Here is a 23,108-nt window from a genome sequence, read left to right as displayed (position 1 = left end):
TTGTTTACATGCTTTTATTATCTGAGCTCAGTAACCAAACTCTGAATATTCAACAAAAAATGATAAAAATTAAGTGCTTTGAGCAGCAGTAACTACTAGTCCTTGCACGTCAAAAGTTCTGGGTCTGGAAGGCCACATGGGCTGCAACGAGCAATTAAAGAGTGCAAGAGAGAACAGGAGGAGGCATTTTATCATTTATGGTGGACATGCACTAAAGCAAACAAGTTTTAGAAACAAATACGTTTAATTATTCAGAAGATTTCAAAGACTAATGTACAAATGAAACTGGAGGCCTTTTTGTTGGGCTTAATGGATGAACAGTTGAAAGGTATAAAAGGCACACTTTTTTTTAATATGACAATAGCAGTGAGACTGTTATATGCCCCCAAATGGAAAGCTATAATATTACCAACAGCAGAAGAGTGGTCAGAGAAAATGATGGATTGTGCCACGATGGCTAAACTGATGTCTTTAAGCAGGGAAAAAGCATTAGATAAATACCGGATTACTTGGAAGCCTCTTAGAATCTTTTTGCATGAAAGAGAAAGAGATGAACTAATGATCTGTGCTTTCGAAGACTAAGGGGAGGGAAAGAATGCCTAGATGGAAAGGAGAAGGAGTCGCTTGTGGTAATTTTAGAACTAGTGCATAATATGTACTACTGCTATACCTTCTCAAAGAGGAAATTATTAGGTATTCCTGTTCACATAATAATTTTCTTCTTTTTTTTCTCTTTGCTCTTTTCTCCTTTTGCTTTATCTTTTAGAAGTACTTTTTTCCTTTGTACATTTTTTTAATTAAGTTTAAAAATTTTAACAAAACTTTATTTTAAAAAAAGGAGTGCAATCGGGACTGAACCAAAGCAGAAGAGTTCAGCAATAAGGAGGAAGAGGAATCACCACAGTGAAACAGAAAGCACCACGAAGGAGGCCGCCCTCCTAAGCAAGCACTTTCAAGGCATCGACCAACGTGACGCTGGGCCAGATGCACCAGTATCGGTGCATCACTATTCTGGAAATTTACGAAGGACCAGTGGGAGAATTTGATTTAAACTGCTGTTTTACTACCTCACCACGGATAAGCATTAATCCATACCCCCCCCCCCCCACTACAATGAAGAACAAACATTCTTTTCAAGAAGATCGGCACTCTGTTGCAGTGAGGTAAAAGCACTCCTGTCATCCCTCGGAACTCAAAGGACATCACAGCAATCCGTCCACTCAGGGAAATAACGCACTTTAGCAGCAGCAGCAGCAGCTAAGTGCCAGCCTATTTATTCATGCCAAAAAAACCACATGATCGAACATTCACCAATTTTGGATAGAAATGCTAGAAATCGCTCTTCCTGTAGTTATACTCTGACCTCTTCTGAAAGCTCAACCCGTCATTTTTATACCTAGCAAGCTTTCCAATTCCACAGGCAACTGCACAACATGAACTCCTGTGACAGGGTGTCACCTATGCCATTTCATCTTTAAATTTTTATCATTCCATTAAGGTAGCCTGCAATGGGAGAAATAACTACCATCTGATTTCAGCACAACTACCTAGGATACCTCTTGCATTTTTCATTATGTTCTTCAAGGGCAGCTGGATGCTGAAATATGAGAAATTACGTTAACATGAAATGGGTTAGGTGGTATTGCTTGGCTACATAATTGATTTTTTAAACGTAAGCTGCCTTAATACTAAAATATGGCACGTATAAATATTAAAAATATAAAACACAGAACATCTACAGTAAGTTGCATGCCTTCTGCAGAACAAGGTCAGACTTCGCTGTGAACTGCATGGCGGCTGTTTCCGGTTTTGGCTTAAGAGAAACGCAGGATGCAAACATACAGACTGAAAAGCAGTTACAATGACAACACATGTAGCGGGAATACGGATATATCACAATATACTCTAGTTATACACACGTATTCTAGTAAACTGTGTATGAACTTTTACGTAGTCTGTTAACGGGCTGTACGACCACATAGATGGTCCCTTTATCTTTGACAACCAATTAAAAGTAGTGGGCAGTGGTAGATAAATGATTCTTTACTTACTAGAATGGACCAATCATAATCTGCTCACTAAACTTTTTCCTTAACTTCTAAAGATTTATGAAGCATGTCTTGCACCTGCACCGTGGCATCACTTTGGCTTTGCAGAATGTCACATGACTGAAAATCGGAAGAATTAGCTAGATATTAAGACCAATCGTATTTCTATATTGTGGGCATGAAAGACTTTAGATTTCTCAGCAGATAGCACATGCCAATTAGTATAAAAGATGCCACCTAGATAAGAGATTAGAGTTTTGACTAAGGAATTCTCATGAAGATCTAGGTGAGAAATATATTTGTGTGCTTATTGAAAATTCAATCCATTTCATAGTAACTTGATTTTAAATCAAATTTATATCTATTTGAGAGATATTAGGAGTTAATCCTTGTTGCATGTGCTTGTTCTTTACTTGTAGATTTCATTTTTAATAATCCTTTATATTTTAGTATCTTGTTTAACTGAAAAGATTAGAATTTATTTCAATAAATAATAAACATTAAACTCTAAAAGAAGTCTCTATGTGCCTTGATGGAAAGTGTTAAAACAAGACACACACACACACCCCGCCGCCATACAAATTATTTGTACCAAGTAACAGGTTCTTTAAAAAAAGGATCCCTGTTTTTAGGTCCCATTATCTAAAGCCCTCTTAGCTGCTCAGAATTGGGATATGAATCTTAGATCTGGACAGTTTGAAAGCTTTAACGGGGCACTCTGTTACACACAGATAAAGGCCTCAAAGAGGTTGTTATGATTCTAACAGGGGAAGACAGTTAACTTCTCAAACATCAGTAATGCTAAACAATGCTAAAGTTTGAAGAAAACGTTTTAACCTTTTCCTTTTGTTGGTTTCTTGTTTGGGGTATCAGCTGAGACAGTTATTTCAATATTATCTGGATCTCCTCCCTCATCTTCAATAGCCTAAAACAAAACACAAGGAAGAGTAGTGAGAATTAGTGACTTTATTCATTAATCCATCATGATTTTGCTCCAGCACACATGCTGTTAACTAATTTTCCAAACAAACAATTCACATTACCACCTTTTGGATAAAAGTTTCTCAAAAATAAGAGGCACACCGACATCACACTTTTGTGTAAGAACACATACCAGAGAGAAACATTTAACTGACTCATACCGGAGAATGCTGAAACAGACGAGATAACTGAGCACCATTTCTCCAAGTAAGAGTTAAATAAGTAGCCAGCTTATTAATTTATACCTGATTGTTTAACTCTTATCTGCTTAAGCTAACAAGTTATAGGAGCATTATAGTTTAACCTCATCAATCTTACCAGAGTAAAAGCCTGGTCCTGAAAAAAAACTGAGTATTTTGCAAATTGGTAAGAGGAAATAAAAAGGAGCCTCAATCTGAACCTGTTCCAACGCTGCTTCACCTCTCTGCATATTAAGCTGAGAATCACACAAAGGGACTCCAAAAGCCCAAGGTCCATTTCTCACCACAATCAGAAACAACGGCAGCAGCTTAAAACTATCTCCACATTTACACAGTGCCCCCCCTGATTTGGCATTGTGCTCTATGCTTCAAATCTTTGGGAAGGACAGGAGATAGGCAGCAGTATCAACCAAAGATGTTTTATGTTTCAGGCTAAACTGAAACTCATCCTCTAGGGACCAAGCCCCACCTCTTGGTCTTGCTGTACTTATCACTGTAAATCAACTCAGTTTTTCATTTCTGACACAAGCAAAGATGAAGACCACATAATCTAACTCATACACTCTGACAGCACAGAGAATCTCAAGGAGTCTGCTTCCATTGTTTTACATGTAAGTGTTGCTTCCCAAGTATAACTTGTCTTGAATGAAGGGCACAGGCATATGTACACGTCGCTGCTTTCCCACTAAATGTACAGGGCCCCAATCTAATGCAACTGATATGCCTTTTCCCTTGCATAATACAGTACAAATTATATATGTTGAGCTTTCACATCCAAAAATAAGGGTACAACCTGCACAAGATTATCAGCACAAACCACAAAAGCATCCCATGAGAGTCAGCTGGCACTCTGACTAGACTGCTGTACTCTGACCAGAGATGCTTTGGTTCATATCCCCACTCAGTCATGAAGCTCCCTTCAGACCACACTATTTATATATTTATTTTGTAGCCCGCCTTTCTTGCTGAGACTCTAGGCAGATTACCTAATGTAAATCAATCAGACAGCAGCACCCAGGAAGCAACACTAGAGGTTCTAGGAGGACAAAAATATTGAATAGGCAGCCTTTTTAGATCACCTTGAACTTGATAAAAGAAAAGAAGAGATAAAAATGTGATAGCCCTTGGAAGCACAATTGTCAGAAAAAGAAAAATGGGGTGACAGAAGAACAGCGTGAAGGGTTAATATTTAATACATATTTTACAACATGTGAAGGAACAAAAATCAGAACCACTGAACACTTCTACATGTATTAACACCTATGAAACAAAAACGTCTAAAATGACATTGTAAATTGCCAAGTAGCTATTCCTAATAGGTATATAAACACAACTGAAATTTCTGCTTGCAAGTGATAAAATCAGGTGGGGTTGGGTGGGTTTAAGCCAAACAATGTTTAGCATATCACTTTTACCAACTGTAAAAGCCTCATCTGCGCAATTGCTTTGCAATAAAGTAATTAAATGCTACATTTTACAGCTCAATTTGTTTTAAGCAGTGTAGCGTACATTGATCAAGGTATTAACAGTTCCTGCTTTAAACCTAGGACTAAGCAGTTTTCCCCAGAACAACAAAAAGGTTCCAATCCAGTAAGAGCTATTCCTAGAGAAAAGCCTACCCTCCTTTCATGGATAGCACAAACAGCATAATAGAACACACAGTCTCTTTTTCAAGTTGAACAGGGAAAATTGACAAGGTGAGCCAGTTAGATTTTGTGTTTTGACATGTCTGGAACACAGACTCAACTCCATTTATCTTGGCCAGGTTGCCCAAAACCTTTTTAAATAAAAAAAAGGATCAGCCATCTCTAAACAAACTTCAATTCATGTCATTCCAACCTCACAACCTGAAAACAGGTCCGCTAAGCTGCCTGGCTTCAATGGGGGGGGGGGAGATACATTTTAAGCAGTAGCAGTTACAGATAACAGCTTTAGACAGGCTCACAGTTTAACAAAAGCATTTTAAGTTCTACATGCTGTTCATATCAACAAAAAAGTTAGAATGAGCAAGAAACAGGAGTACACACATTACACGTGAAGCTGTCCTACACCAACAAGCCCAGCAATTGCTAATGTTGTTTAATGATACTTTTGGTTATTCAAGTTTTTTAAACACACTTCTGTTACTTGTTTTTAAAGGCAGCAGCTTTGGTGGCCCTGATCAGGACTGAAAACCAGAGTCTAAACTGTAAGAGAAATATCCTATCCCTTAAAGACGTTAATTAGTTCTTTGCATCCCTCTATAACTTCCTGATTGGATGCTTTTCATGCTTCATCCCACACTTTTTTTCCTGCTCATCCTCTGCTTGGCTATCAACATTTGGGACAGGCCATCCCTTTGAATGGACGGAATCTCTCACTCCTGGCTTTCTGCAAACTATGCAAAGCTGCATTATTCACAAGGGCTTTCTACCCATATTATATCTGCATCATGTGAAAATAGCTCAGAGAGAAGTTTTGGAAGGAATGGGGCCTACAGGCTATGCTACTAGGTACTTTCCACTCGTTTAGGTATGCTCCTGCTAGGGAGCTTCCACGTTGCTAAACATGCCATGGAAATTAGTTATGCTCTGTTCAGAAAGATTTCATCTCTGTGCTTGGCCTTATGCTTGTTTTCGAATTTTCTGCTTCCATACCCTGCTGTAACTCTTTCACTAAATGCCCCAACTGCTGTTCATTATTGTACTTTGCTCAACGAATGTCCTAGCTGTTGATTATATTGTTTTTCACTCACATTGTGTAAGCCACCTTGGCTCTCGGTAAGAAAGGCAGACTATAGCCAACAAAAAAATAAAAACCTGCGCCTCCGCCCGCCCGCTTTGGGTTTACAAACGGCCTTCAGCGCCCGCTTCAGCCAAGACCTCCCAAACCATAAGCAGAGCCCTGCGGGATCAGGCCAGGGAGGGCCGCGGCGCCCTCGGCCAACTAAGGCCCCAAACGCGAAGACAACGTGGCTCACACGCACTCGCCGCCGGCCTTCCTCGGGGCGAGGCTCTACCGGGGAGGGGAGGAAGGCCGCTGCGGCTCGGAGCCGAGCTGGGTGGGCCGCCGGGGACCAATGGAGGCCGGCCGAAGCCTCCCGACCCGAACGTCTCCCCGGCCCCACTTCGCCCCCCAGTCGGGCCGTGAGAATAAGGCAAAAGGAGGGGAGGGAGAAGGGTTGCCAGCTTCCAGGAGAACCCTGGAGATCTCCCGGAATTGCAACCGAACTCCAGGCCGCAGCCACCAGCTCTCCTGGAGAAAATGGCTGCTTCGGAGGGGAGACTCTACGGCATCATACCTCACCGAGGCCCCGCCCTCCCCAAGCTCCACCTTTAAACCTCCAGGGATTTCCCCGCCGGGAGTTGGCAACCCCGAGAGCCGCGTCCAGGGCGCCGCCCCCTTGGCCCTGGGGACGCGCGGGAGAGCGAGCCGGGATGCGCGCGGAGGCAGCCCGAGGGCAAGGCCGTGGCCGCCGGCCCGCGCAGGAGGCAGGCTGAGGAGAGCGGCCCGGCCCGGCCCGGCCCCCGACGAGAGAGGCCTGCCTGCGCTTCAGCCTCACCTGCTTGAGGCGGGCGATAAGGACGGTCTTGACGCCGGCCACGTCCAGGTTGCGGCGCTTCAACTCGGACTTGAGGTCGATGACGCGCAGCTCCGCGAGCTTCTTGCTCTCGGTGGGCGCCGGGAGCGGGCCCGGCGGGGTGGCGGCGGCGGACGAGGCGGGCCCCTGAGGCGCGGCGGCCATTTTGCAACTGCTCCTGCCGCTCGCCTGGCCTCGCCTCACGCACGAAGGACCCGGATGGAGGCGGCGCGCGCACCGGCCCATCACGCGTGCGCAGACCGAACGCGAGCCGGCACCACCCGCAAGCCTCACGCGCCAGCCGCGCGGCCACGCCTCCGGAGGCCGCGGGACAGAGCCGTTTCTGATTGGCCGCCGGCTTCCCTGTGCGGGAAGAGCCGATTGGCCCTTGCGGAGAATTCGTGGAAGAGGCGGGGACTGTAGCCCTTGCCGCTGCGCGGTGCCTGTCCTCTGACTGAGGGCAATTCTTTCCATGTTTCAAAATGATTAATCCTTAAGAGCCTTTTGAAAGCCCCAGGAATCTAAGCTGCTGGCCCTGAGATCGCTGGGGGGGGGGGGCGCATTGGGTGTAAAGGGGTTTCTTCTAAATGTATACAGTCTGCAGATGCGTCTTTTTCCTTAGCCAGGTCTTTTTACATTTTAAATTCCACAGACTTCTGCGGAATTTCACCCAATTCTCCTCACACTCCTGGGCCCCTTGACTCCACAGATTTCCCCTCTCCCTCCTAACTGAAATACGTGGCTAGAGTGCAGGAATAAGCGGGCTCCCGCCTGTGGAAGAGAGGAGGGAAATGGGGCCGATTGCTGAGGTGCGTCAAGGGTCCTGGGAGTCAGTCCCGTTCAGTCCCGTGGGCCTTGCTTCTCTTCAGTTTGTTTGTTTGGGCCCAGTTTTGAGAGTTTTCCAGCCTGCCAAGATCATCCTGCGGCCTGGCTCTGTCTTCTACCGTATTTGCTACCCTTCTCTATTTAGTATCTTCTGCAAATGTAATAAGCATTCCCTCTATTCCTTCATCCAAATCCATCCTTGGTCCAGGCCTCTGCCCTTACCCTCAGCCTTCTCTGCTCCTGGGATTCTTTGGAAGACAGTGGCACCCACTTAGGTGCCACCTGACAATTGATCCCAACCCACCTAGAGATTTCCCAGAATTACAAATGATTTTCAGATGACAAATTTTAATTATCTCAAACAGAACAGTGGCTTTGGAGCATGGCTTCTGTGGAATTATACCCCACTGAGGACCCTCCCTAGTAGGGTTGCCACACCTGGAGATCTTCCATTTCAACTGAACTCCATATGGTCTATTTTACCTAAATTGGAGACAATAGTGGCATTGGATATTGGCAACTGCGATGTCTGAAACACTTCCTTACAGTAGTTGCCAACCTGCCTAGAGATCTCCAAGAACTGCCAATGACCTCCAAAGGAGAGATTTTAAAGCTCTACCTGACAGAGACTCCTCCATAGTAGGGTTGCCAACAACTCCACATGGCACCTGGAGATCTGTTTCCATTACAACTGAACTCCATATAGCGACGTTATCTCTCTTGGAGGAAATGGTGTCATTGGAGGTGGCATTATACCCCTCCAAAGCCTATCTTACTTTGCTTCCTAATGTCTACCTTCCCACCCTTAATTTAAACCCATTATTGCAAGTCCTATCCTCTGCTGCCAACAGGAACAGATCCCTGCCTTCCTCTAAGTAACAGCCCTTCAAATACAACTCGGTCTTGCACGCCTGATGGAAAGCTGATAAAACCTGCCGGGTTCAGGTCTCTGCAGGTAGAGATTTCCACCAGGTCAGTGTCAGGGCCAAAAAGACCCTGGCCCTGGTCAAGGTGAGACGAACCTCCCTGAAGCCAGAGACCACCAGCAAATGTTGATCTGCCAAAAGAAGGGCTCTCCGGGAAACATATAGCAAGAGGCGGTCCAGCAGGTATGTTGGTTCCCGTCCGCTAAGGGCTTTAAAGGTCAGTACCAAGACCTTGAACCTAATCCGGAATTCCCCTGGGAGCCAGTGTGTAACGAGTCAGTTCCCGTGTCTAAAACCAAGTTTCAACTTGCCAAGAGAAAGATGGATCTCTCTCCGGGGAAGCAGAAAGCAGTTAGTCTTTAGACCTGTCAAACAGATAAGTTCTTTGAACCAGCTGTTTTTCAGTACATTTATTTATATAGGGTTCAATATTGCTTTGCAACTCCTTGTCAAACACACAGACACCAATCTAGAGTTTATTTCACTTTATTGAAAATACACCCTAGTTTTTTAATGAAGCAAGCAATCAAAATATAAATGGCTATTAATATGAATCCTATGACAACAGAACATAGAAAGGCAATAAGAAATAAGTTCACTAACATTTCTCAATAAATCCTAAGTTTAACATTGCTCAAAGTTTCTATGAAATACATAGGTAGAAATAGTTTCTCACCTAGATTCTCCCAAGAGATTTCTTCCATCAGTACCCTGCTTATTCTTTCTGTGTTTGCAATGATATACCTAATCATATGCAAATATTTAGGGTCTATTCACATGATAGCACAAACAAATATTGATTGGTTTGACACTTCACTGAATATTCATAATTTCATAGTACAGCCTTCCAATTAGTTAAAAAATTATGTCATAATCTGTACTGCAGGAAAATACTATAAATCTCTGACAAGTGTCAAGAAAAGTTAAGTTGGACGATCACCATTGGTTGAATCTCTGATAGAGGAACATCAATCTCGGTAGAGTCCACTATTTTAATTAATTGTCAAAGGATGAAAGCACACCTGTTGAATTACCTTATACATAGAAAAAATACACTGAAAGTTCATGTAAAGTTTAAAAGTTCATCTAGAGTATAGAAGTTAGGCCTAGTATTGTTCAGTATTGATTATTGGCATATGATCTTAATCTATATTGGCATAACACCCTCCCCTGATCGGAAAACTTAACTATTTCAGTAAATATAAAAATGGTGCAAAAATATAAATGCTTAGCATAATGTGTGAATATATATTTGTAAGTTATATAAAAAAAAAACTTTATTAGACTACAAAAATCGCAAAGCACGATCACTGGAAAAAATCTTTCATTGTGAGCGAAGCTTCTACTTCCGCTGTGAGGCCGTAGTTAAAAAACAAAACTGCATGCTGCTGCTTTGCAGAGACGCCATAAACCAGACAGAGTGTGGATTCCCTCGAGGTTCAATTCCATTTTGGCCAGATGGCCCAGGAAGGACACGGGGCTGAATCACAGCTTCTCTGCCATCAGGTTGAGGCTCTGCACGATTCGGAGCAAGTAGCGCTTCCAGGAGATGCCGCCCAGATTGCACACACATAGGCTCCTCGAAGGTGATGCTTTCCAGCCAGGGCAGGAAACGAAGCGAACAGCAGACATCGAGGTGAGCTCTGATTAACAACATGCAGGCAGACCGCATCTGGGTTCCAAAGGCATCTCCAGCTAGAGAGACATCTCTGAAAAAAATTCTCTCGTTGCAAGTAAAGCATTTGAAGACAGGCGTCACCCTTCCATGGTCTTGTTGAAAGAAAAAACGACCAAATGGGTGTAGCTTTGCAAGGTTGTCACATCCCAAAAGACGAGCAAGATTAGCTCTGTATCTGGAAAGGCTCCATCTTTCACGTAGCATCAGGGAGGACATCCTTTACAGACGCAAATCAAAATTAACACAGCAGCTAGAAGGAGAAACGGCCAAAAATAATGCAGAGTTCCAGTAAAAAAGCCAAAAATTCCAGTTCCCAAATTCAGGATCTGTGAGGCTAAATACGCTGGAAGAGAGAGAAAGTTGCTCAAAACTGGTCCAAAAGCAGAAAAATTACTGTGTTGGAATATAGAGTTCAACAAGTTAAAGTCAGTAGTTATTGCAGCAGACAGGAGCTGGGAAAGCCGGTAGACTGCAGAGTCAAAGCTTTCTGAAGGCTGCAACAAAATCACTTTCATATCTTTCAAAGCAGAAATGATTGCACCTAAAAGTGGATATTTCAATTTTAATGAGTGCAGAAATGCATAACTCACATTAGTTGTTTGCTGAGAAAGAGGAGGATAGAAGACAAAATCATTACATACTGTCTTTACAGGTGTGGTTAAAATTAAAGTTCTACCCTTTGGCATTGAACAAAAACTATCAGTGGATAATAAAGCATAAGATCCGTTAGGTAAACGCAACAGATTAGTCACATTATTGGAAACTTTAACTGCTTTGACAGCAAAGTCAGTAAAATTCACAAGATTAGAATAAGGAGAGTGATAGACTTCCTCACAAAAAACAACTGGATACTGAGTACATTTTGCAACCTGAATAAGTTCAAACTGATAAGCTTCATTCATACACAGGTGTGTGTATTTCATATCTAGAGAGATATGTAAGGTTACATTATCTTGAGTTTGAAAATGTCCCCAGTTTAAGATCTCTTGACAAGATGTATATATCTTCCCATAAATTGGAACCTTGTAAAGAGTCTTAACAATCCATTTATTTCTTGGATAGATCCAAGGAAAATAATTAGTCTTTTTGCCATTTAAATCATAGACAGCTATAATACTCACTTGAGCATTCTGTTTTAAAGCAATCCTTTGCAATTGAGTTAAGTTCAATAACTTAAAAATCTCATTCCAATTAATATGTTCCCATACAGGTTTTCCACTCAATAAGATGTCAATTTCTCTTTGCACAGATTGGATCACTTCATGAGCAAAGAATTCAGTCTGAATCTCAGATAGATCACTTGTGATTATTTGCAAAGCAGCTATTAGCTGATCTCTGAGCTGATAAATAGCTTGCTTTGTGACCTGAAAATTACGCTGAGTAAATGCAAAACCAGTATTTATCCCTAGTAAGAACTGTAAAACTTCAGACCATGTAAAATGTTCCATGAAAGCATTTGCTTGTCTAGTTTTTCTAACCTTTTTGACAGGGAACAAATTCAAAAGGTCTGTCGCATTGGCATTATAAGTTTGATACCAATTATTGACAGGAATCCATTTACTTAAATGATCCTGTACTTGCTGAAATGAATAACCATTTCTTAACCAATTGATACAATGTTTTCCCAAAGAGTATAGGATAACCTTTTTCTTAGCAGTATGTTTAGTATACAATTTAAGTGGTCCAGTAGCTGAACCAAAAAACCTTTTATTACACAGATTTCTCTGAATATCCCATTGAATTCTTTCACCTGTCTTATGTCCAGGTCTTAAAGTACCATTAGCTAAAAGTTCCTTTCTCAAGGTTTCATTAACCTGCATTACATTTGCATGTAAAGATTTCCAAGGTTCACCAAATTCTTCATAATTTGAACCAAAACATGTAACTTCCCATATAGTTTCATTCAAAAATAAAAGTATTTCAGGATACCAACATGCTAACTGCATGGAATCCTTATTTCCAACTTTCCATATTTTATTTCCAGTATCCCTCCCTCCCCATGGAGCAGAGATAGGAATTGCTCTGTTCCATGCCTGAAAACCTGCATCCCCATGTGAAAAAGCTGAATTCCACTATTGAGGATTATAGAGGGACGTGCCCTCAAAAATCAAAAGATTCCTCGGTGCAATAGTGGAAAAATTACACGCTCCGGGATACTTGAGGATTCTGAAGGACCAGATTGGGAAACTCTGTTGCCTAGAAACAGAATCTTCAGGAAAGGGTGCTGAGCAATGCTCCCAATGGACATAGCTCGGGTAGGGGCGAACTGGATCAAGGCTCACCGCATAAAGGTGACCAAAATGCAAAAAACATGTCTGTTCCTGCCATAAAAGTGAAGAGACAGGAGCATCTGACAAGACTGAAAAAGAAGTCAGCGGCAGAGGAGTTGAAAAAATCGTAGCTAGAGTCGTAACAGCTGACTGCATAGCTGGAATGTTGTTGTAAAAAACATCATGAGGAAACAAAGTTTGTGTGTCATACACAAAAGTAACAGGAATTTCCAAAAAAGTGGCATTAGCAACAAAAAGGTATGGCCGATTTAAAAGTAAGAGGCCACTAGGAACGACTGAGTAAGTGAAGTTAAGTGCCTGCCGAATTTCTCTCCTGTCTCGGCCGAGAGAGCGGCTGGGCGAATTTACAACCTGAGTGTCAGGGTTGATGTGAGCAGGAGGGAGAAAAATGCCTTTGAAGACAAAAAAGAGAAAAATAGTGAAAAAAATAAAAAACAAAAAAGTCAATGTTAGAATAAAGAAAAAAATCTTCTTATCAAGGGAAGTAATAGGAAAAGAAAAACATTGTTTAAGCCTATTACTCCAAACAGAAAAAGAAAAAGAGAGTTTGGAGCCCTGTTCTGCAGAATTTTGCAGATCAGGAACAGGCTGAGGGTCAGCATTTTGACAAAACCTGGTTTCTTGTACAGCTGTCTCCTGTGAAAAAGAAGAGGTCAGCATAGGATTCCTAGTCTGAAGGAACATTGTAAAAACGAGAAACAGGCTTTACATTGTCTACTGAAATAAATCTGGAGGATTGATCAGTTCCCAAGCCAGGAACTTCAATTACTCTGGAGGAAGGCACAGATAAAATCGGAGCAGGAGGTCTGAACCTGGGTCCTAAGGAAGCAGAATCAGGAATGCGTTCCAGAACGTAGTCCCCTGCTTGTGGCTGCCATCCAGAGGAGAGTTCTGTGGAAGGAATCTCAATGAGAGTGTTTAATTGCAAACGCATAGATTGCAATTCAGCCAAAATTTCATCACGTGTCCATTCATTAAGACATACAGTCAAATCAGTGTGCATTGGAATACCAAACAGCATTTCATAGGAACTTTTCTGCAAAGGAGCCTTTAACATATTATTAATACCTCTCTGAACTATAGGAAGGACCTTGAACCAAGAGAGGGTGGTGGAGAGCAAGAGCTTAGAGATACCGTTCTTTATTACTTGAACGTGCCTCTCAACGCAACCATTTGACCTGGGAGAGTTGGGGCAAGAGTGCATAACCTGGAAGCCTAACTGATCACCTAAGCTCCGAAATTCTGCTGAGGCAAAACTTGGGCCGTGATCTGTGTAGACCATCACAGGAGCGTACGCTGCAGCAAATGGAGAAAACGTAGTAACTAAAGCACGTGCTGTCAACTCCCTCTGAGGGTAGATCCATGTAAATTTAGTTAGAGAGTCCACAATGACTAAAGCATATTTAAAGCCATGTGATGGAGGTAAAGGACCGATGTGATCCAGGTAAAGGATCTGAAAAGGCTGTGAGCCTCTTGGAATGGGTCTTTGAGGAGGTTTGGAAATGTTAGCTGGATTAACTAATAAACAGGGCTCACAATTTGCCACATAGTGAGCAGCCTGTCTAGCAAGGGCTGGCCACCAAAATTTAGCTTGTAGAGCCTGTGTTGTGCCTTTACGGCCAAGGTGTAGGAATCCCAATCCTTCATGCGCTTCTTTTAGCAAAGACTGACGCATGGCGACTGGAGGAAGAATTTTTTCCCCAGCTTTGGGTAAAATTACATGACACCAACCATCTTTTAGAAGATAGGTGTACGTTTGAGGATAGCCAGTAGGATTTGTCTTAGTAGAATCTAGACAAGTCTTAAGGTCTTCATCCAAATGGGTTTGAGACCGTGTAGTAACACCTACAAATGATTTTAATCTTGCTTCTTTGGCAGCAAGGTCTGCTGCTGAATTTCCAGAGGCATGTAAACCAGTGGATTGATGTGCCCTGACATGAGCAATATAAAGTAGCTTCGTATCATAAAGGGCAGCTAACTGTTCCCAGAGACGTTTGGCTTTAATTGGCTTGCCTTTGGAATCACGGAAGCCATTCTGCTTCCAATAGGAAAAATCAATAGTCAATCCCCTGTAGACATAAAAACTGTCTGTATAAATTATCACAGGGCCGGTGGCATCTGCAGCCTTAGCGGCTGAAAGAACCCCAAAAAGTTCTGCTAGTTGAGCCGTCATATCACCTGCAGGGAAGATTTGTTTTTCTTGTAAAACAAATTCTTCAGTATGAGAAAAAAAACCTCTCACATAAGCATATCCTGCAGAGTATTTGTGCTTTGTTCCTATAGCCTGAACAGAGCTGGCATCTGTATAAAATACTTGTTTATACTGCCATAAAGGAAAAGGAATATTGTCAATCTCTGGCTCTCCCGTAAGAAAAACTTCTGGAGAGTTTTGGAGAGAGGACAGAGCAGGGTCATATAAAAAAAGAAGATCTGGGTCAGAAATATAAGAAGACCACAAAATCCAGCGGCTATGAAGCGCTTTATGTGATTGGTCTCCTGAGCGAGTAGAAGACTCCAAAGAGGGAATAGAAGTGACAAAAGTAATTTGTTGACCAGCAGCTAAAGGTCTAAACTTAATCAAGGCATAATTTATAGCTGTGAGAGTTTGTTCATCTCTACTAAATTTTTGTTCCGCACAAGAAAAAGTGTGGGAGACAAAAAGAATGGGTTGTTTTTCCCCAGTGTTGTGGAGTTTCAAAGTGAAACCACCTGAAAGAAGAATAACATAAATTGTCAACCCTAAAGAATTATTTCTGTGAGTAAGATTCTCAGCGGAATTAATCTCCTGTATGAGCTGATGCATTTTATGAGTGTGTTCGTCAGTCCAAGCCGAAGGAGTAAATTTACCTCCTTTCAGTAAATCATAGAAGGGACGGACTTTCAGTGCAAAGTCAGGAAGATAATTCCGAGCAAAATTAAAAATGCCTAAAAGACTTTGAAGTTGTTTCAAAGTTTTAGGTGGTTGAAGCAATAGGAGCTTTTCCAAAAAGGAATGCCCAAGACCCCTGCCTTGGTCCGAAATTTGATAGCCTAAGAAAAGCACTGAGGAATAGGCTAAGCGTGATTTATGAAAGTTCACAATATAACCTTTCTCACTAAGCCGGGTCATGATTTGATCAAGAGCTGATAAATGCTCAGATAATGATGAATGAGAGCAATAGAGGTCATCCATGTAAGAGATAAGATAAGGGAGATCTGCAAAGATTTCTTGTATCCTTGCACTGAAAAGCGCGGGACTATTTTTGTAGCCCTGGGCGAGGACTGACCAGGAATATGATTTACCTTGAAATGTAAAGGCAGTCAAGTGTTGACTGTCTGTGTGAAGTCTCAATGTCCAAAAGCCGTTACTAAGATCTATAGTGCTCTTGTAACATGCTCTAGGGAGAGAGTTGAGAATGCCTGAACTATGCAGATTTTGAACAGCTAAAGTCTTAACCTGCTTGTTCAATGCTCTTAAATCCTGTACCAGACGGTAAGACCCATCCTTTTTAGGAACAGCAAGAATAGGAGAATTCATAGAGCTTTCAATAGAAGTTAGGATGCCTTGTGCTTCTAATCTGGAAATCATTTCAGCTAGGAAGGGAATGGAATCTCTCCAAATAGGATATTGTTTTTGTGGCTTAGGGGGGGCAAGGAGTGGAATGACATGGGGGGGGGCTTGAAAGTCTCTCCCCGCATGTTCTGGAAAGCGTCTACAAATACCCATCTTTTCCCATTTGTCACAAAGATACTGTGCCTCAGAAAGAACTTCTGGGCAGAAGGCTTGCTGTATTATGGGCAGTGAAGGAGGACAATCCCTAACAAAGAGTGGAGGAAAATCATGATAAGCCAAGATGATATCATAATTAGTATGAGAAATGTCTAAAAAGACTGCTTCCACTGTTTGACGCCAAAATGCTTCAAAAATTAACTGAACTTTATAAATTTGCAAAGATGGTAAAGAAGTATTTGCCACCAAGTGAATATCTGTCACAGAATTAGTAAGAATGGCTTCAAATTGAGAACGGAGGGTCTCATTAATTATTGTTTGTTCCGCTCCCGTGTCCCACAGGGCTGTGAGCCAAACATTCTTCGACAGAATCCTGATCTGTGGCAGGGTCATTTCCTTTTATGTTGGAATGGACGGCTGCCTTTTTAAACTTAGAAAAAACTTTTTGCTGACCTTCACGAGGAGGCTGAGACTGGGCAGAAGAAGCGGAGGGGTGTTCCGCTTGTAACTGAGAAGAGTCCCTATGCTTAAGCTGAAGCTTGTCTCTGTAAAAGCGTTTGTCCCTGAAAGTAGAGGGAGAAGGAGCTTCAGAACGGGGAAAACTCTTAGAGTGGAATTCCGGCTTTGATGTTTTATCTGAGCTCTCAAAAAACTGTCTGGACTTCTCTCTCTGAGAAGAAAAATCCTTAGACTTTTTTTTTGCTCTGAGAGTGTTGCTTGTCAGAATTATCTTTGGAAGATTTCTGACCTAATTTTTGTCCTGTGACATCTCGTCCCAGGGTGGAATAGACTTCTTTTACGATTACGGAAAAACGGGCCGCTCTTTCAGCATCAGATTGCAAGGCATCTAGCCGAGTCTGAATAGCAAATTTAGAAGTGTCTCCTTTAATATAAGACTTAAGAATCTCCCAAACAACAGGAAAATTATTCAAGATTCTCAGACCCAAAGCCATTGCTGGGGCTGGACCTTGATCTCTGGAGATTTTCTGAAGAGTGTCATTTAGGGAAGCTATTGATGGAGTCCCAAAAACTGCACTATAGAGATAGGCAAAGATTGCATCCCAGCTGGAACACTCATGCTGTGGAGGGATAAGCCCTTCAGGCAACAAGAGAGCTAAAATCTTATGCCTCTGTGCATCATCACAATCTGGGAGAAAGGCCTGGAATGCTTGAATTTTAGAAGCAAACCAGAATGGAATTTTCTCCTTGTCTAGAGGAATTGGTCCCGCTACTGCTTTAATATTCTGTGGTGTAGATACCACAGATGTGGCACTTGGAGCAGTCATAGGAGTAGAACCAGTCAGTGCTGCAAACATGATAGCATGACTACGAAGTCTCAGATAATGACTCCTAAGAATCCTCATCTCAGTTCGAACATCAGCTAAAGGAAAAGCAGCAATTTGAGTTCCCGTGGGAGGGAAATAAGACAGGCCTTGAGGCCAAGAGAAACTGTCCGGAGCTCCTAACGGGCCATATCTAGAAACACCTGTAGGAATGTGTATATTACCTCCCAGCCAAGCTTGAATCTGAGCTTGGGTGAGTGGAATTTCTGTTTCTCTAAAAGCTTCATAATGAATGTTTGGACGAAAAGTCATACTTTCTATCTGTCCTTGAGCATTTAAAGCATCTAAGGTATAAAAAGAATAATGAATGCCACTGGCATCATCTGCAACATTAATCAAAAAGGTAACATGTGCACCGGCTCTGGCTCCATAATGAGTAACATGATCCAAAAAGGCTTGTCTGGCAGGCGGCAAGATAGCCGTTTGCTGAGCCATTTTTAGCCAACAATGAGTGGGAACTTTTAAATCTCTTTTAAACTGAAGGCCTTCAAGAACTTTTGACTCGGGGTCAAAAGAGAGAAATTAATTAGGAGTTCTGTATGTTAAAAAGGAGGCAAGCAAGAAAACCACGTTGGCGCCATTTGTAACGAGTCAGTTCCCGTGTCTAAAACCAAGTTTCAACTTGCCAAGAGAAAGATGGATCTCTCTCCGGGGAAGCAGAAAGCAGTTAGTCTTTAGACCTGTCAAACAGATAAGTTCTTTGAACCAGCTGTTTATCAGTACATTTATTTATATAGGGTTCAATATTGTTTTGCAACTCCTTGTCAAACACACAGACACCAATCTAGAGTTTATTTCACTTTATTGAAAATACACCCTAGTTTTTTAATGAAGCAAGCAATCAAAATATAAATGGCTATTAATATGAATCCTATGACAACAGAACATAGAAAGGCAATAAGAAATAAGTTCACTAACATTTCTCAATAAATCCTAAGTTTAACATTGCTCAAAGTTTCTATGAAATACATAGGTAGAAATAGTTTCTCACCTAGATTCTCCCAAGAGATTTCTTCCATCAGTACCCTGCTTATTCTTTCTGTGTTTGCAATGATATACCTAATCATATGCAAATATTTAGGGTCTATTCACATGATAGCACAAACAAATATTGATTGGTTTGACACTTCACTGAATATTCATAATTTCATAGTACAGCCTTCCAATTAGTTAAAAAATTATGTCATAATCTGTACTGCAGGAAAATACTATAAATCTCTGACAAGTTTCAAGAAAAGTTAAGTTGGACGATCACCATTGGTTGAATCTCTGATAGAGGAACATCAATCTCGGTAGAGTCCACTATTTTAATTAATTGTCAAAGGATGAAAGCACACCTGTTGAATTACCTTATACATAGAAAAAATACACTGAAAGTTCATGTAAAGTTTAAAAGTTCATCTAGAGTATAGAAGTTAGGCCTAGTATTGTTCAGTATTGATTATTGGCATATGATCTTAATCTATATTGGCATAACAAGTGCAGATGGCGCAAAACCAGTGTTATATGTGACCAGAATAGCATCCCAGTCAGAATGCGTGCCGCCGCATTCTGGGCCAGTTGCATCTTCCAGAGTAGGGACAAGGGCAGCCCAGTGTAGAGCGAGTTGCAGTGGTCCAATCTGGAGGTGACCATTGTGTGGATCACAGCAGCAAGGTCAGGGGCTGAAAGGCAAGGAACAAGCTGTCCAATCTGACGAAGGCAGAAAAATGCAGATCAGGCAGTCGCTGTGACCTGGGTCTCCATTGGCAGGGAGACATCCAAGGCTATGCCTAGACGCCTCACCACGTGCACAGGTGTGAGTGGAGGCCCATCAAGGGCTGGGAGCTGGTCCCTGAGCCCCAGAGCCCATGGCTCAGGTGCAGGACCTCCATCTCCATAGGATTCGACTTCAGCTTGCTCTGTTTCAACTGTCCTGTCACTGCCTCCAAAGCCCTGGGCAAACTATCTGGAGCAGAGTCCAGCCAGCTGTCCATCAACAGATAAAGTTGGGTGTCCTCAACAGACGTGAGAACTAAGTTTGAGTTCAGTGGCCTCTTTAAGACCCACAAAGTTTAATTTCTGGGAATAAGTAAGAACAGAATGACTTAGCGGGTGTAGTGAGATAAGCTGATATCTCTGTTAAGGCCAGGGGTTCCATTGTCCTGAGTGTTGTAATAACTTGTAATTCATCAATAAAACAGCTACTTTGAGGTCCCCTATTGCATGCCCTGGGAGGATGAAATGTTCTCCTATAGGTTTCTCTGTTTTGTGATTCTTGATGCTAGATTTGTGTCCATTTATCCTTCAGCTAGGCCGCGCAGTAAATTATCATACAGCATAATGAAGATGTTTAACAGATTCAGGGGTCAAACAAGAATAATAAGATTAGTTTATATGGTTTCCATTTGTTTGGGTTCAATTAAGGAGGAAAAACAGTGAAGGAAATAAATATGTCAACATTGGAGATTGATAGAGAGGACATCCCCTCAAAATATCAGACTTTTGCAGACAAGGGTTTGGTGTTTTAAACTTTCTGAAGCCCAATGGGAAAGTATATGGAAAGCTAAAACTCTAAACTCCAAAGATCTTAACATTCGGCTCCTCTCATTTAAAATTACGACCAAATGGTGTATGTCCCCTTACCAACTCTATATAATCAAACAAAGTCACAGTCCTTGCCTGGGAGCTATTTTCATTGCTGGCAGAGTTGCTGTCACCCTGTCCTGCTGGGATAAAATACTTCTTCACATACATAGAATCACAGGATATAAGGTTCCCTTCCAAGCCGAACTAGTTTTACTAGGCTTATGGGAGGATGACACCATCCCAAATATTAGAAAAGACCGATATTTTTTTCTCCTGGCTGCCGCTAAATCGATGATCGCCTCTTTGTGGAACAAAGCTCTTCTTCCTCCGTTAACGATGTGGTATAAAAAAGTTTGGGATTTCTTTGTCATGGAAAAAATAGCCACTCACCTTCACTCACTAGGTAATCCCCACTTCCAATCCTCCTTTTTGAACACTTGACTCCCATCCTTAAATTTTTCAGATCAGTCGCAACTACCTAATGATACGATATGTAACATCTTGACTACGCTCTAAGATATATGTAATCGAGGCGCTCACTTTCTTCTTTGTTTTCGCCATTTCAAGTGCGGGTTTTCATTGTCTTATTATCATTAAATTATCCATGTAAAGTGTCTGTACTCATTGTTAAAATGCCATGTTTGTTGTTTTTTATTGTTCTTCTGAAAATGAAAAATAAAGTCCCCCCCCACCCCCAAATGGAGATGGATGTATCCTTAATTGTGGAATGCTGAGAGTAATTGATTGAGGCCATTGGTCGAGACCCTACCATCCGTCTCCTCTCCAGCACAGAGGCATAGAGGTGGATCTAAGAGCCAAGCTACGAGTGGCGCCTGACACAGGTTGGACACTTGTCAGCTTCCCTCAAGTTTTGATGGGAAATGTAGGCATCCTGGTCTTGCAGCTGTAATGGAGAGCCAAGCTGTAAAACCAGGACGCTGCTTGTTCCTTGGAACAGACGGACGTGGGACCAATTGGAGGGGAGGTGATCCAGGAGGCAGTCCTAAGTATGCTCAGAACCTGGTGCGAGATGTAGAGCTGGTTGTGTAACAGGGATCACAATTCAGTGGAGTCCCGCTTATATGTGAATGAAAAGTTGACCAAAAAATCCAACCAAAACCCAATTTTAAACATTTCATGTTAGAAGGCCAAAGTTCTCTGCATTCTGCTGCACCTGTCCACACAAATTTTGAGAGGTTAACAGAGTCTACATGAGATATATCTTATACCCACCAGCTACCTATTTACCTGCTGGGACGTAGCATAGAGCCATCACAGACCCCTTTGGATGCTTGTTCCATCTGGCTGTCCACGTGTTCATTCATCGTCTGGTTAGACAAAGTGAAGACTTCAAGTACACCTGTTTTTCATATTGTGTGCTGTTCTTTGTCATAGTCAATATTTATTGATATTTATTGTTATTATATTTATTGGTTAGATCCAGCTGTTGATGGTTATGAGTATGTATAGTGTGTAATTTACTTATGAGCACTTCGCACTTTATAAATTGGATATTATACTAATACTAGTTATACTTTGTCTATTAGTACTCCACAGGGGATTATTGTTCCTAGTAGTGTGTTTGTTTATATCCATGGTGGCTTCTGGTTGCTTTTTGGTTTCAAATCTAAGAGCAGGCTAGTGTGGCTAACATATGAAGTCAAGGAAGCAATAAATGGCAAAATACTTCCTTTAAATGGTGGAAGGCTAACCTGATTGACACAAATAAGAAAGAACAGCGGTTTGGGCAAAAGAGATGTAAGGCCTTTGGGTCCAAAATTGTGAGCACTCAAACTAGGTGCCCTGGCCATTCTCCATTCTTTTTAAAGAGAAACAAAAGAAACCAGCCAAACCACATTGGAAGGGACCTCTAGGGTCATTTAGTCCAACCCTCTGCACAATGCAGGAAATTCACAACTACCTCCCCGCCCCCCCCACACCCCCACTGACCCCTGCTCCATGCCCAGAAGATGGCAAAACACCACAAGGATCCCTGGCCAATCTGGCCTGGGGAAAATTGCTACCTGACCCCCAAGGTGGCAATCGGCATTACCCTGGGCATGTAAGAAGGGCCACAAGACCTAAGCACTGATGTACCCCATTCTGCCTTCCCTCTCATGATCTGCCCAGGTTCACAGAATCAGCATTGCTGTCTGGAGGCCATCTAGCCTCTGCTTAAAACCTTCCAAAGAAGGAGAGTCCACCACCTCCCGAGGAAGCCTGTTCCACTGAGGGACTGCTCCAACTGTCAGGAAGTTCTTCCTAACGTTTAGCTGAAAACTCTTTTGATTTAATTTCAAGTTGTTGGTTCTGGTCTGATCTTCTGGGGCAGCAGAAAACAATTCTGCACCATCCTCTATATGACAGCCCTTCAAGTACTTGAAGATGGTTATCTTATCACCTCTTAGTGGTCTCTTCTCCAGGCTAAATATACCAAGCAATCGTTCCTCATAGGACTTGGTCTCCAGACCCCTCACCATCTTCTTTGCCTTCCTCTGGACACATTGCAGCTTGTCTATATTCTTCTGAAGTTGTGATGCCCAAAACTGAAGACAATACTCTAGGTGAGTTCTAACCAGAGCAGAGCAGAGCGATGCTATCACTTTTTGTGACCTAGACACTGCTTCTATTGATACAGCCCCAAACCGCATCTGCCTTTTTAGCTACCACATCACACTGCTGACTCATGTTCAGTGTATGGTCTACTAAGACCCAGAGATTCTTTTCACACATACTACTGCCAAGACAAGACCCCCCCCCATCCTATAATTATGTATTTGATTTTTCCTTCCTAAATGCAGAACTTTTCATTTATCTCTGTCGAAATTCATTTTATTTGTTTCAGCCCAGTTTTCCAGCCTGCCAAGATCAAATGATGTTTCCATTTTTGCATTCCTAAAATCCTATTCACCAGTGTCTTTAATGCTTCCCACTGGTTATCGTGGTACGGGCATTTCTAAAGAGTGTAAATGCAATCCTC

General features: G+C 42.1%; 1 protein-coding gene across 2 annotated transcripts in view; it reads right to left on the bottom strand.

The window, feature by feature from the left end:
* Positions 1-6,965, bottom strand: part of SLTM (SAFB like transcription modulator) — a 35,543-nt gene extending 28,578 nt beyond the window's left edge. For both annotated transcript variants that reach the window (XM_055002487.1, XM_055002488.1), the window contains exons 1-2: positions 6,771-6,965; positions 2,886-2,973 (exon numbers count right to left, since the gene is read on the bottom strand). In XM_055002487.1, the coding sequence (XP_054858462.1) occupies positions 2,886-2,973; positions 6,771-6,953 (271 nt within the window). In that variant the 5' untranslated portion in view covers positions 6,954-6,965. The remainder of the gene's footprint in view (positions 1-2,885; positions 2,974-6,770) is intronic.
* Between the last annotated feature and the right edge of the window lie 16,143 nt (positions 6,966-23,108).

Source organism: Eublepharis macularius, chromosome 18, assembly GCF_028583425.1.
Source record: "Eublepharis macularius isolate TG4126 chromosome 18, MPM_Emac_v1.0, whole genome shotgun sequence".
Classification (NCBI taxonomy): domain Eukaryota; kingdom Metazoa; phylum Chordata; class Lepidosauria; order Squamata; family Eublepharidae; genus Eublepharis; species Eublepharis macularius.
The sequence above is the reverse complement of the archived record's forward strand: the minus strand, read 5'-3'. Positions and strand labels throughout refer to the sequence as shown.